This window comes from Penicillium solitum, assembly GCF_028829755.1.
Source record: "Penicillium solitum strain IBT 25940 chromosome Unknown utg000004l_segment0_segment0, whole genome shotgun sequence".
NCBI lineage: Eukaryota > Fungi > Ascomycota > Eurotiomycetes > Eurotiales > Aspergillaceae > Penicillium > Penicillium solitum.
Window position 1 is genome coordinate 2179003 of NW_027072124.1, and position 11540 is coordinate 2190542.

The window sequence follows — 11540 nt, forward strand, 5'->3', positions numbered from 1 at the left end:
AAAAAAACCAACTTCTGATTTGAGTCGAGCTGATCTTGTTTTCGTTTGGCTTTTGCTCTCCCTCTATCTACACCTATTTCACTACCCCTACCCCCGTTAGCGACATTTCTTGATACCCTTGGTGGTCCGTTGAATTCAACCGGACTTACAAAATTGCATGAAGCGAGGAGCGAGGAGGACTTATGGAGCTGGTTCTTTTACTGCATTGGCAACATGGCCAGATTGGGCACGGGGGCCCTGGAGTTACAATTTGACTTAGCTTGGACATATTTGTCTGTTTGTTTAAGAATTCATATGAAATTACACGTCTCATCATATTCACTAGTTAATGTAATGCTCGAGGGAAGTAGCTACAAATCACTTCGTCTTTAGATATAGCAGCTATGAGCTGTGTTCCTCGGCCATCTTACCTTACGGGCATTGGGACTGGGTTCATTCTCTAGCAGGAGCTATGCAACACCTATATGATGGGTTGATAGTGCAGTCAACAATGTGGCGCAACTTTATGACTTCTACATTCTAGGTCGAGCTTGCGGTTTAGCAATTGTGATACTTGTGATACTTTGATGACGATATATGACCATATAGATTAATTGTACGTCTGCAGAAAGACCCCTGTCCAGGTGGAGAGTAGGTGTAAGGTTGTAATACCATAGATTAATCAGAAGGATTTTCTGGGACTATCGAGCTGCAATGTCCTTCCCGCCAAGTTTCCAAACATTCTCAGAGAACGAGAATAAAGAAAACCAGGCAAGCTCTGACGCTAAGAGATTTGCCCAGGTTTCAACTAAAATGCTCAAAAAAAGACAAACAGCCGCTTTGCACATATAACAGGATAAGTATAAGAATCCCAGGACACGTCGAAAAGATGATGGGTAGAATTGGGATAATTGGATGAAGCCACCGAGAAAAAGCGTAACCAAGGAAAGATATGCCGATAACGATATGTTCGATCCACGTCGGGATTGGATTATGTCCGTAGGCGTGCGCGAGACACAGCATGCTCCGCTTGAGCGAAGAATCTGCAGGGTGGCATGCAAGAAATATATCCCATGAAGAAAACACAGCTGAGTTTCAGACCTCTACAGGGCGTAGGGGTTGACAGACCGAACAGTGAGGCATCTGCAATGGAAATCGAAGTTAGTTAGGAACGCTCATGTTAGAGGGGGAAAAACCGAATGGGAATACATACGGAGGACTCTTGCTCAGGTCAGTCTTCAGGATGATGGGAACTCGTGTCATCTCTGTGACATCCTGGATAAAGTCTCCATCCACCTCGCGCAGCTTGAATAGATTCAAGTACTTCTCCTTGTTGGTCAACTTGTTCTCAGGTGCATCACCAGTGCCGGAGGCAATCTTGGGGTCCGAGCGAGTACGGTGAGGTCCCTGCTGGTGGTGACCGTTGCGGGTAGGCGAGGGCGGCATGCTCTGAGTCGAGCGGTCGGCGGAATTAAGCGACACGCCGGCTGCCATTTCAGTGACATCATCCACGTCCTCATCGTCGTCGAAAAGGGCATCGACATCGTCCGCAGACATTGTGCCGGTCTCGGTTTGCTTACGCATGGCCTCATCACGCTCTCTGGCCCGCTCTCTCGCGGCTTCGGCCTCACGAGCAGCCGCGGCGGCTTGGGCAGCACGGGAGTTACCGGGCTTGGGACGCTCGTCTTCGGGAATGTATGCAGACGAGGGAACACCCTTCTCCCAGTACAGCTCGAGTACACGGCTGTCCTTGCGGTACTCAGCCTTCTTGAGCGGCAGCTGGTCGCAGTGGACACGCTTTTCAAAGCCGAATTCCGGAATAAGGACGTCAAAGGCAGACTCATAAACGCAGAGTACAATTCCCTCACTGATGAGATCGCCGCCAATCTCGCGACTCTTGCGGTCCATTTTACGACAGGCCTCAATGTGCACACTCTGCTCCTGGGCGTTGAGAGCCGAGTCTTTCTTGTTGTTGCAAAGATCTGCAGTCTTGTTCAGTGACTCGATATCGTCGTTGAACTCCACGGCACCCTCGGAGAGCACAGACTCAAGTTGACGGTGCACAATGATATCGGCGTAGCGTCGAGAGGGGTTGGTGAAATGGGTGTAAGCCGGAACATTGAGCATATAGTGCTGGCGCATTTCATCGGGAGTACCACTGCTGACAAAGTACTTGGCACGCTGCATGGCCTTGGCAATGAGAGTCTCCATACCCTGCATCATGTGTTAATACATGCATCTATAACCGTGAGTACAGGAAAGTCACTTACCTTGCGAAGATCCACATCTTGCACCTTGCAGAGAGAGCTCTGGAGGCTGCCACTGCTGCTCGAGTCCATCTCGAAGCCAAGGCGGTTCATCCGCTCAACAAACAAAGTAAGACGACGAGAGTTGGGCGAGAACTGACGACGCAAGAAAGCTCTGTCCGGCATAGCGGCCACGAGCTTACGAGCAACGAAGAAGTTGGCCTGGTGGCTCAGCTCCTCAACAAGTTCATGTGCTGGGGTTGACTCGAAAATATTGTATTCGACTGGCACATTCTCGTCATCAAGCTGCTGAAGCAGACGCTGCACAGGAACGTCTGACACGCGGTTACCAAAGCGAGCTTCGCGGAACTTGCCAGCAGTGTTCTAAGTGTTTTTGTTAGCATAAGGGAGAAAAAAGACGAGTTGTAGAATCCGAATAAACTTACGTGCAACAAGCGGATGCTGTCGGCAGAAATGCCACTGGTGTTGACATCAGACTTGCCCTGAACAAGTGCATTGACCTGATCGTAGTCAAGACGGCCAGCGCTCTTGATGACACCTTTGCCGATCCAGACATCGTCATCCACGATACCAGTGTTGGGGTTGGCCTTGAATACCACGCTGACTGTAAGGCGATCTTCGCCAGGGACGAGAGAGCAAAGCTCAGTAGAAACACGGGTAGGCAACATGTTCATGATTCGATCAACCAAATAGACTGCAGTACCACGCTTCTTGGCCTCACGGTCCACCAGAGAGTTACCCTTGACGAAGTGAGCAATATCGGCCACGTGAACACCGATCTCAACCTTGCCATCAGCAAGGCTCTTCACATGGAACGCATCCTCGAGGGACTTGCTGTCGGCGGGGTCAATCGTAAAGATGGTCTCTTCACGGAAGTCACGTCGCGAAGCCAGGGCGTCTCCCTCGCTAGAGACGGACCAGTCCTCCCAGCCGATGCTCTTCAGCACAGCATCGGAGAAGTCATCCGAACCGAAGTTGTTGTCGCGGAGCAGGGCATCTGTCTCAACCCGCAAGTCACCCATCTCTCCAAGCTGCTCAACGAGAGTTCCGAAGGGATGCAGAGAGGTAATAGGCCACCTCTTGATAGAAGCAACAAAGATTCGGTTGGCGTAGTCCTGGTGCTTCTCAACGAAGTCCCGAGGTGCCTGCTCTGTGGGGATGGCAATAAGTGGAACACGCTTGTCAGTAGGCTTAAACCAAACAATCTTTGGCTTGTCTTGGTGACGGTCATTGTGCGAACGGCCGTGGGCACCATCTCTGGCTTGCCGCTCGGCCTCCTGCTTCTCCTTCGTAGCTTGGCTGCTGGGACGCAAGAGACCCAGGGTTCCTGAGAACATCTGGCCCGCCACACGCTCAATGACCGCAACAACATGACCGGCGTACAAAGGCTTCTGCTCGTCGCTGATTTCATCCTCCTCGCACAGAAGAAGGCTCTGGCCCTCGACCTCGACATCGTCGTTCTTCTTCTGGGTAGGGCGCTGGCGAAGACTACCACGGCGACGGATGCTTCCATCCGGGCCAATTTCCTGTCTATCGCCAGTGGAATCGGAGCGACCAAGCTTGTCATTTCCAGCATTGCTGTTGGAGCGGGCATCAGTGATATCCTTGCGCTTCTTCTTTTCCTCCTTTTCTTTCTTCTGACCCCACACTTCGTCGACATCGAGAAGCTCGATTGCGACATAGTCACCCTCAAGGGCGCGGTTCCGATCTTTGCTACCGCAAATGAAGATGTCGGCATCCAGATCGTCGGTGGTAACATAAGCATCGGAACGGTTCTTTTTGTTGACACGCAAAACACCAGCGACCAACTGTCCATTACTAAGGAGCGCAGGGAGGTTTGCCTGGGGAAGGTAAGGAGTGAAAAGGGTCTTCCGCTGCTGCTGTTGCTGCTGCTGCTGTTGAACAGAAATCTGCGGTGGGGCATGCTGGCTCGCCTGAAGACCACCCATACCTTGGGCGTTCTGCTGCTGAAGAGCTTGGAGCTGAGCCAGCTGAAGGGGGTTCAGTTGCTGATTACCGAACATCTGAGGTGCCATCATAACTTGGCCCTGAGGAAGTTGGATCAGCTGAGGCTGGCCAAGCTGAGGCTGGCCGCCATACTGGAATTGACCAATGGAACCCATGGACTGGTTCATCGAGCCGCGCGAGCGGTGGCCGGGCTGGAATCCACCCTGCTGCTGACCGGCAGGCCTCTGCTGATCCTGGCTCTGGTTTTGGTTGTTGGGTTGGCGCCAGTTGCCCTCAAAGTTTCGCGAGGATGACCGAGCATGGCCAGCCTGGCTGGGTCGCCGTTGATTATCAGATTGATTGGTTGTTGGCTCACTGGCTTGGGGGAACTGGAAGCCGCCAGCACCGCGACCGGAGATGGAAGCTCGGTTACCACCGATGGCCATCGATTGGCTGCGGCCGTGACCACCAGCCCGCATGTTTCCGGCCCGCTGGAAGGCAGGTCCCTGGGGTCCCTGGGGTGTCGGAGATGTGCTGGATGCAGGCTTATCATCCGATGAAGACTGGTTATCAGAAGCACTTGCGCCAGGAGCAGGAGCTGGGAACTGGAATCCGGAAGCTGTTCTCTTCTGCTGGGCTAGCTCGGCAGCCTTCTTAGCCTCAGGAAGAGCAAGCGAGTGGCGGCGCTGGTGACCACCGCCGGGAGGACCTCCACGACCGCGGCCGTGGCCGGTGTTCTCATTCTTGTGGTTATTGTTGTTTTGGCCCTGCTGGTTATAATCGGCGTATCCCGATGCTCCAGAAGATGGGGCAGGGGGTGGGCCCATGGGAAGACCAGGGAGAGCAGACTGGTTGCGACGGTGCGAATTCTGGTTCGGTGCGTTCATTGGTACTCCAAGCTGCTGCTGCTGCTGCTGTCCGCCCTGTGGGAACTGGAATGCATTCACTTGCTGTGGGGAGACACCGCCCATAGAGGCACCGGATTGAAACGAGGGCACCTGGCCCAATTGCTGGGGCTGCAACAGCCCCATGTTAACGTATTGTTGGTGTGTCGCAGCAATTTGTTGCTGCTGCTGCTGGAGCAACTCGATCTGTTGTTGGATAGCCAGTTGTTCCACTGTAAACAAGTTCAAGTTAGCTGGGATGATGGGACTATGGGTTTATAGTGGGCGGTCACGAGGGCGGTCACATACTCATCAACGGGGTGAGCTCAGATGGACTTCTCCGATGAGCAATATGGAACTTGCGGCCACCGGGGCCCTGAGGCCCAGATTGACTCTGTTGATCCATGATCCTAGATGACAGAAGCTGGCAATTACTGTAGAATGTAATATGTTTGTTTGGCGGGGCGAATTCGGCGACAGGAGAGACTGATACTGCGCCAAAAGGCAAATGAGCCGAGTGAGATGGATCACAGGCCGACCAAAAGGAGTCTGTATGTGCGGATTGTGGTTTTCAATACGTGAATTATCCTGGAAGAGTGACAAAGAGCGGATCAGTAAGGGTGCAGGATGGTAGTGGGAACAAGAGAAGGCGAGAAGAGGGGAACACGGCGATGTTAGAGCCCATATGAAAAGTGAAGCCCAAAGGTAAGGGCGGACTCAACGGAAGCTTCGATCTCAGGGGGGAAAGAAGCACACTTGACGATGACCTCACAAATAATCAAAAAGCGGCAAGGGCAATCGAAGCCGGGTAAACTTCTAAAAGTAAATGCGTGGAGTATATCACGATCCTCTTACCTGCAAGATGAAACTAATGACAACCTCCCAACCCTAGCATTCCAAAATGACGTCTGCAGAGTTCAATGTGGGATGATCGCCTTTATTTTGTTACAAGTCCAAGAGGTGACGAGGAGAAACCGGATGATGGCAAGTAGAAGTCGAGGCAATTGCACGTTCAAGGAAAACTTGGAACGAGCAACACCGTAGCAACAGGATGAAGCTTCGAACAGGAGTTGGAAGGACCGAGGGGATGGAGCTGTGCTGGAAAGCACGACTGCAACCGACAAAAAGGGGAATTCGACAAAAAGCACCTCGATCAAGAACCGGGGTGGACTTTAAGTGAAGAAAGCCGTTGAAACGAGCTTGTCTTCAGGATGATTCCAAAGTTCTAAAACGGGGATTCAGAGTTGAGCCCCGAAGAGAATGACAGCGAAGACTGAAATTAGAGGGAAGGATAGAATAGACGATGAAACCATCGACTAATTCGACTCGAAGGAGCGATATTGGGGGGGAAGAAGAGAGGGATGGGATAAGAACAGAGAGGAGGGGGGAAAGGAGAAGAAGAAAGGTGATGCTGGAGATACAAAGAGGTGTGGGGAGAGGGCCATTAGTACGGAAAGAAGAGGGTGTGTTCGGAAATGACCGAACAATGTTTTATTACAGCTTTTAGGGCAATAATCCCGGAGTGGATCATGTAAATACTCTGACAGTTATCCATAATACTCCGTTCCATCAGGAGCCGTGGATGATCGCCATTGCTACCAACTTCATCATCATCCTGATGCATCCGTTGAACTGCTTCGAGTCCCCACTTAAAGTATCTAGTATGATCATTGGAGTCTACAGGTAAATGGGAGCCGGCGTCTTCTGTACCGGAAATAACGACTCTCCTTCAGTACTCCGTACAGAAGTTCAAATATAGAACAGCTAGTGGTGGGTTGGCTAGTTTAGGGTCTTTTAAAGCTAAAGGATTAGTTAGTATCCGCTGGGCTAATGAATACACCCTAGGGAAAAAACCTAATTGCAAGCTCAAGTCCGGTATGATCGGAGAGATTTGATCATTTTGTATTTTGTTCTCCCAATCATATAGGGTAGGTAAAAAATGGATGATGCTCACAATGATGTAAACGTCAACGCTTCCAGGCGGGAGCGCGCCAGGGAACCGAACGGCTCGCGGGTCTTGCTTACATACTCATTTGTCTTGGGGACCCCCTGGGGGAAGAGGTTCTGGAAGACCCTCTTTGGCTGTATACTGGTAATAAATCCTAGGAAATTGGTTGGTTGATGCGAGCTATTGGTGTGTAAATCAATTCAAAATTGTTCTTTCTGTACTCTGTATGTATCTCAATCTTCTTAAGTACTAGGGCAAGGGTGTTTAATAGCCTGATATTCTCAAAGTCGTGGCCGATATAGTAAGGCGGTGATGAGAAGGCGGTGAAAGCCGTTCGAACTTTGGTAAGATTGAACTTTACAGGTAATTTATTTTCTTTGGCTTCATATTAAGGGCTTTGAAACATTTGAGGAAATATTTTGAAGGTCAAAGGTACATCCATGTACGTTGAATCCTCAAGTCGCTTATTATTGGATGGTTACGCAATGCGGGCAAACGCTTGATTCCGTTTGTGCCCCTCGAAAGCTACATGCTAATCCCAACCTTCCCATAGCTCCAATCTCCATGGACCCTCCCTTCTACTACTTTTGACGCGACAACGTCCAATTATTCGCTCCCGGAACGCGCGCAATTTACCTTTTGAACTCATCACCTACCTCATAACCTCAATTACTCTCACGCTGTACCCTTCATCCTTCCTCTTACCTTCCAATTCAGATCGATAGCTACATCAGTCGTGAATATCACTTTGCTTTGCGATATTGTTCTATGTTGAAGGCTTCTGAACTCCTCTAACTACGGATATGGTCTCAGTTACTTGAGTCCTCCACATTCACTTGAGTTCCGCATATTCACTTGACCATCCTTTCCCCTCACCAGTCCTCCGAACCTCCCCGACCTTTCCCCAAACACCCACTCGACCACTCCTCACCAGGAAACTTCGGAATAAACCATATCATTTACTCAAATGTCAACCCCCACAATGACGCGATTCCGAACTCATGTCCCACCCTTGGACAGCCCGTCCAAGCAGCTGATGCTTGACCTCGTTCGCGATCTTGAACAAGTCAAAATCTTCGACGCGGATCTGAAGAAGGTGCACCAGTATGAACGAAAGCAATTTTACGAAAATCTCGATCGGATCGACCGCGAGCGTGAAGCAGTCCACACAGCCGCCCTTGATCAGGCCGCCGCCTTCCACGACCGCGTCCGCGAGGAAGCGGAGACAACCTTGAAGGTTCACCTTCTCGCCGAAGAGGAGGAGCGCCTGCGAAAGGAAGAAGCAACCCGCAAGGAAAAAGAACGACTTGAACGTGAAAAGGCTGAAAAGGCACGCCGCGAACGAGAAGCAGCCGCACGCGTTGAGGCCGAACGCCAAGCCAAAGAGCAGGCCGAGAAGAAGGCCCAGGAGGAGGCGGCTGAGAAAGCTGCTGCGCTTGAAACCGCACGCAAAGCCGCGATTGAGGAGAAGCTCCGCAAGGAACGCGAGCAGGCCGATGCCCAGAAGCGCAAGCAGGATGAGGAAGCTCGAAAGGTGCAGGAAGAGGCCAACGAAAAGGCCCGCAGCCAACAGCAGCAGAAACTTGGTGCTGGAAACCTTTCGGCTGAGGATATCCAAGAGCAGCAACGTTACGTTCAGCTACATAAGACTCTCAAGGAAATGCGCAAATGGCTCAAGGACATTGGCCAATCCCAGCCTGACCTCAAGGCGACCATGGGAAATTTACGACGCTCAATCAAGAAGTCTGTTGGCCAGCTTCGAGCTGGAACCGGTGCGAATAAACAACAGGTACGAAATCAACCCCCCCTCTCATTGGATGTGGTTGTTTGGATACTAATACTCAAAATGAAACTCAGATTATTCAACTCAAAGGCGAACTCGAAAAGGCACTTGCCTACCCGGAGCCAACAGTGGACATCCGAAATTTCATTGCATTCCCACCTGAGGAGATTGCAAAGTCGGAGAACAAAGTGCCGGCAATGCTCATCTACGGATTGAACATTCTTGCAAAGAGCTTGATCTCCTCTCTTTTGGCTGAAGCCTCCATCAAACAGTCCCACGCCGAGCCGATCGGCATTATTGCTGCACAGATTTTTTCCTTTGATATGTTCACGTACAAAGGTATACACATGTCCGACATCATGTGGGCCAAATACCGTGTTGTTTGCCCCGCTCTGTGGGGATTCACAGGCAATGACAAGACCGAGGGTGGACGCCGTGTCCTGGGTTGGTGGCGTTCTGCAGACACCGGTTCCTGGGTCTCTGAACAAATCCACATGGACCGCATGACCGCACTCGGTGCGGGATATGCTGCTATGACCCTTCGCAACTTTGCGAAGTCCCCACGTCGCAACCCGTTCCCCAACACCATGTTTTGGGCTTCTATTCACAAAATTCTGGCCATTCCACCTGCGGAGTTGCAGGAGACCCAGATCGCCCTTCTCGCAGCCCTCTTCCGATCGTCGGGCGAGCGCATTATCGGATTCTTCGGTCAGTACGGGCTCGCGCTGATGCACCATGTCATCGTCGACCTGCCCCGCAAGCTTGGGCGGGAGACCATGGCTGTGACACAGCTGAGCACTCTCAAGGAGCTGTATTTGAAAGAGAAGAATCTCGCGTTGTGATTTGGGCTGGCGGGCGTTTTACGGGTAGGGAAGGATTTGAACCTTCAGGATCACTTAAGTAGCCCCAGCAAGGATGGCTGGAGGCAATAGAAAACATACGGCGTTTTTCTTTTTTTTTTTATTATCTAGACCGGCGATCATCGCCGGATATCATCATACCCTCTACGAATCATGTCAGAAACACTTTGTATGATAGAGCTTGTTACTATGTATGTAACAATAGCTGAAATCTTACAGTCAATGTCAGCACACTGAAAAAAAAAAAAAAAAAAAAAAAACCACTCGGGTGAGTCTGGCTACAGTAGAACGTTAGTTGCATTTGCATTCCCGTGCGGGCTCGGCTAACCCCAGGAACTCCCAAGCCACAGAGCCACTGCCATGCATCGAACATTCTGACAAGCCCCCACTCACATACCTTGTGGCTCAGTACACAACCACCACCTAAGTCCTAATCCCAACCAACACACTGTAGAACCAAACGCTCCTATATTCGAGTGATTCCATCTTCCGATTTTCAGTCCCCTCAAAAGGAACCAAACCCGCCCCTTACTCAGCCCACCCCTGCCATTCATGCACATTGGATCTACGCATCTCATTCGTTCGCCACTCATCCACATCTTCGAATGCTATTTCCACTAGTGCGGCTTCACCAGGCGGAAAACTCACTGTCAGTACTGTTATTTGACCGGGACTGGGCATCCATCTAGATTTGGAGGTGAAGCTGGGCCGGGTAATGCCGGCTGCTAGATTTCGGATTCCGGACATTGGGGGGAATACCAGGGCGTCTTGGGGAGAAGGAAGATGTCTTTGACTTTGAAGGTATGGATATTGATGGTGGTAATTAGGACTCGAGGTAAGGAATGTCTAGATATTCTATGCATACCTTTTTACGTGTGTTCTTGTATGAGAAGAGTAATTGGACTCGAATATTTACACTCATAGAAGCTCAAATGAACAAAGTCTTCATTGTATGGAAAGTAATCCTTCCAACTTCCCACATCTTGTAATAGCTCCAGATGTTTTGTGGTTCAGGATGGCAAACGGTGATATGGGGCCACCCTTGGCTGCCATTGACCAATCCACAACGAGAGGCAACTCTACACTGTTGTAAATATGGATCCTGAATGGAATATGCATCTGCCTTGACCATGGTGATTAGCTAATTGTGAAACCTGCAGGTGGTATGAGGTATCTCAAGCACATTTTGGCTGCAAGGGACAAAAATTGGAGTGGATGGGCTAGGTCAGTGCAGTGGATTATGCCCAGAGGCGAGAAAGCAGGTGTGGAAAGAGAGGCCCGGCTAGACTCTAGTGAGCCATAGGAAATTCCAGTTCCACAGACATCTCTCTGTGGTTCTCTTCGAGGCGATGAGGATCGGCGAGGTGGGCGGTGTGGACCAAACCACAATCACAATGTGGTTCTGTGCCATCCGATCGATTCTGGATTTCCCCAATTCTCTCCACATGGGGGCGCTTTTCCAGAAATCAGTTGGGTATCTGGAATTCTGGGCTGGGCTTTGTCAAAGTGACATCACGACTCTGCAGCTGCATCGAAGATATCAAGGATATTGAGATAAGTCTTGGATATAACTCGATGGAATCTGTGTTGAGGGAATTATGATTGAGGAAGAGAATTATAGAAAGATTACCTAGGTAGGATGTAGTCACACCCGGTCATACATGAAAACTAGAGGTAAAGGGGAATTGTTTCATCCACGGGTCCAAGAATAGCCTTGGTTTACTCTGATTGGTTCCCGGTTGCACCCCTATAACCTCCAGTGGGGAACTCTGGAACTCTCCACAAGAACAAACAGCCAGACCATGTCAGGGCCTAAACCCTCATTTCCCCCCGTTCCCGGTCCTCTGGGTCTTTCTCTGGTCCCTGACGTAC

At 50.6% G+C, this 11540-nt stretch overlaps 3 protein-coding genes across 3 annotated transcripts; 1 reads left to right on the forward strand and 2 right to left on the reverse strand.

Annotated features, from left to right (window-relative positions):
- Window positions 1-1082: 1082 nt before the first annotated feature.
- ssdA (mRNA-binding translational repressor SSD1) lies at window positions 1083-5483 on the reverse strand (the record flags this gene model as incomplete). Its single annotated transcript, XM_040953681.2, has 5 exons — window positions 1083-1122; window positions 1193-2193; window positions 2250-2609; window positions 2672-5310; window positions 5387-5483. The coding sequence occupies 5 exons, from the start codon at window positions 5481-5483 to the stop codon at window positions 1083-1085; spliced, it is 4137 nt and encodes a 1378-aa protein (XP_040815892.2).
- A 1943-nt stretch (window positions 5484-7426) lies between these two features.
- Window positions 7427-9650, forward strand: N7455_006824 (putative RNA export mediator Gle1; the record flags this gene model as incomplete). Its single annotated transcript, XM_040953562.2, has 3 exons — window positions 7427-7467; window positions 7579-8814; window positions 8883-9650. Exons 2-3 carry the CDS (start codon window positions 7993-7995, stop codon window positions 9648-9650), a joined length of 1590 nt encoding a protein of 529 aa, XP_040815997.2. The 5' UTR covers window positions 7427-7467; window positions 7579-7992.
- A 546-nt stretch (window positions 9651-10196) lies between these two features.
- N7455_006825 (uncharacterized protein) lies at window positions 10197-10415 on the reverse strand (the record flags this gene model as incomplete). The annotated part of the gene is made up of 1 exon (XM_065605435.1): window positions 10197-10415. One exon carries the CDS (start codon window positions 10413-10415, stop codon window positions 10197-10199), a length of 219 nt encoding a protein of 72 aa, XP_065461289.1.
- Window positions 10416-11540: the final 1125 nt, after the last annotated feature.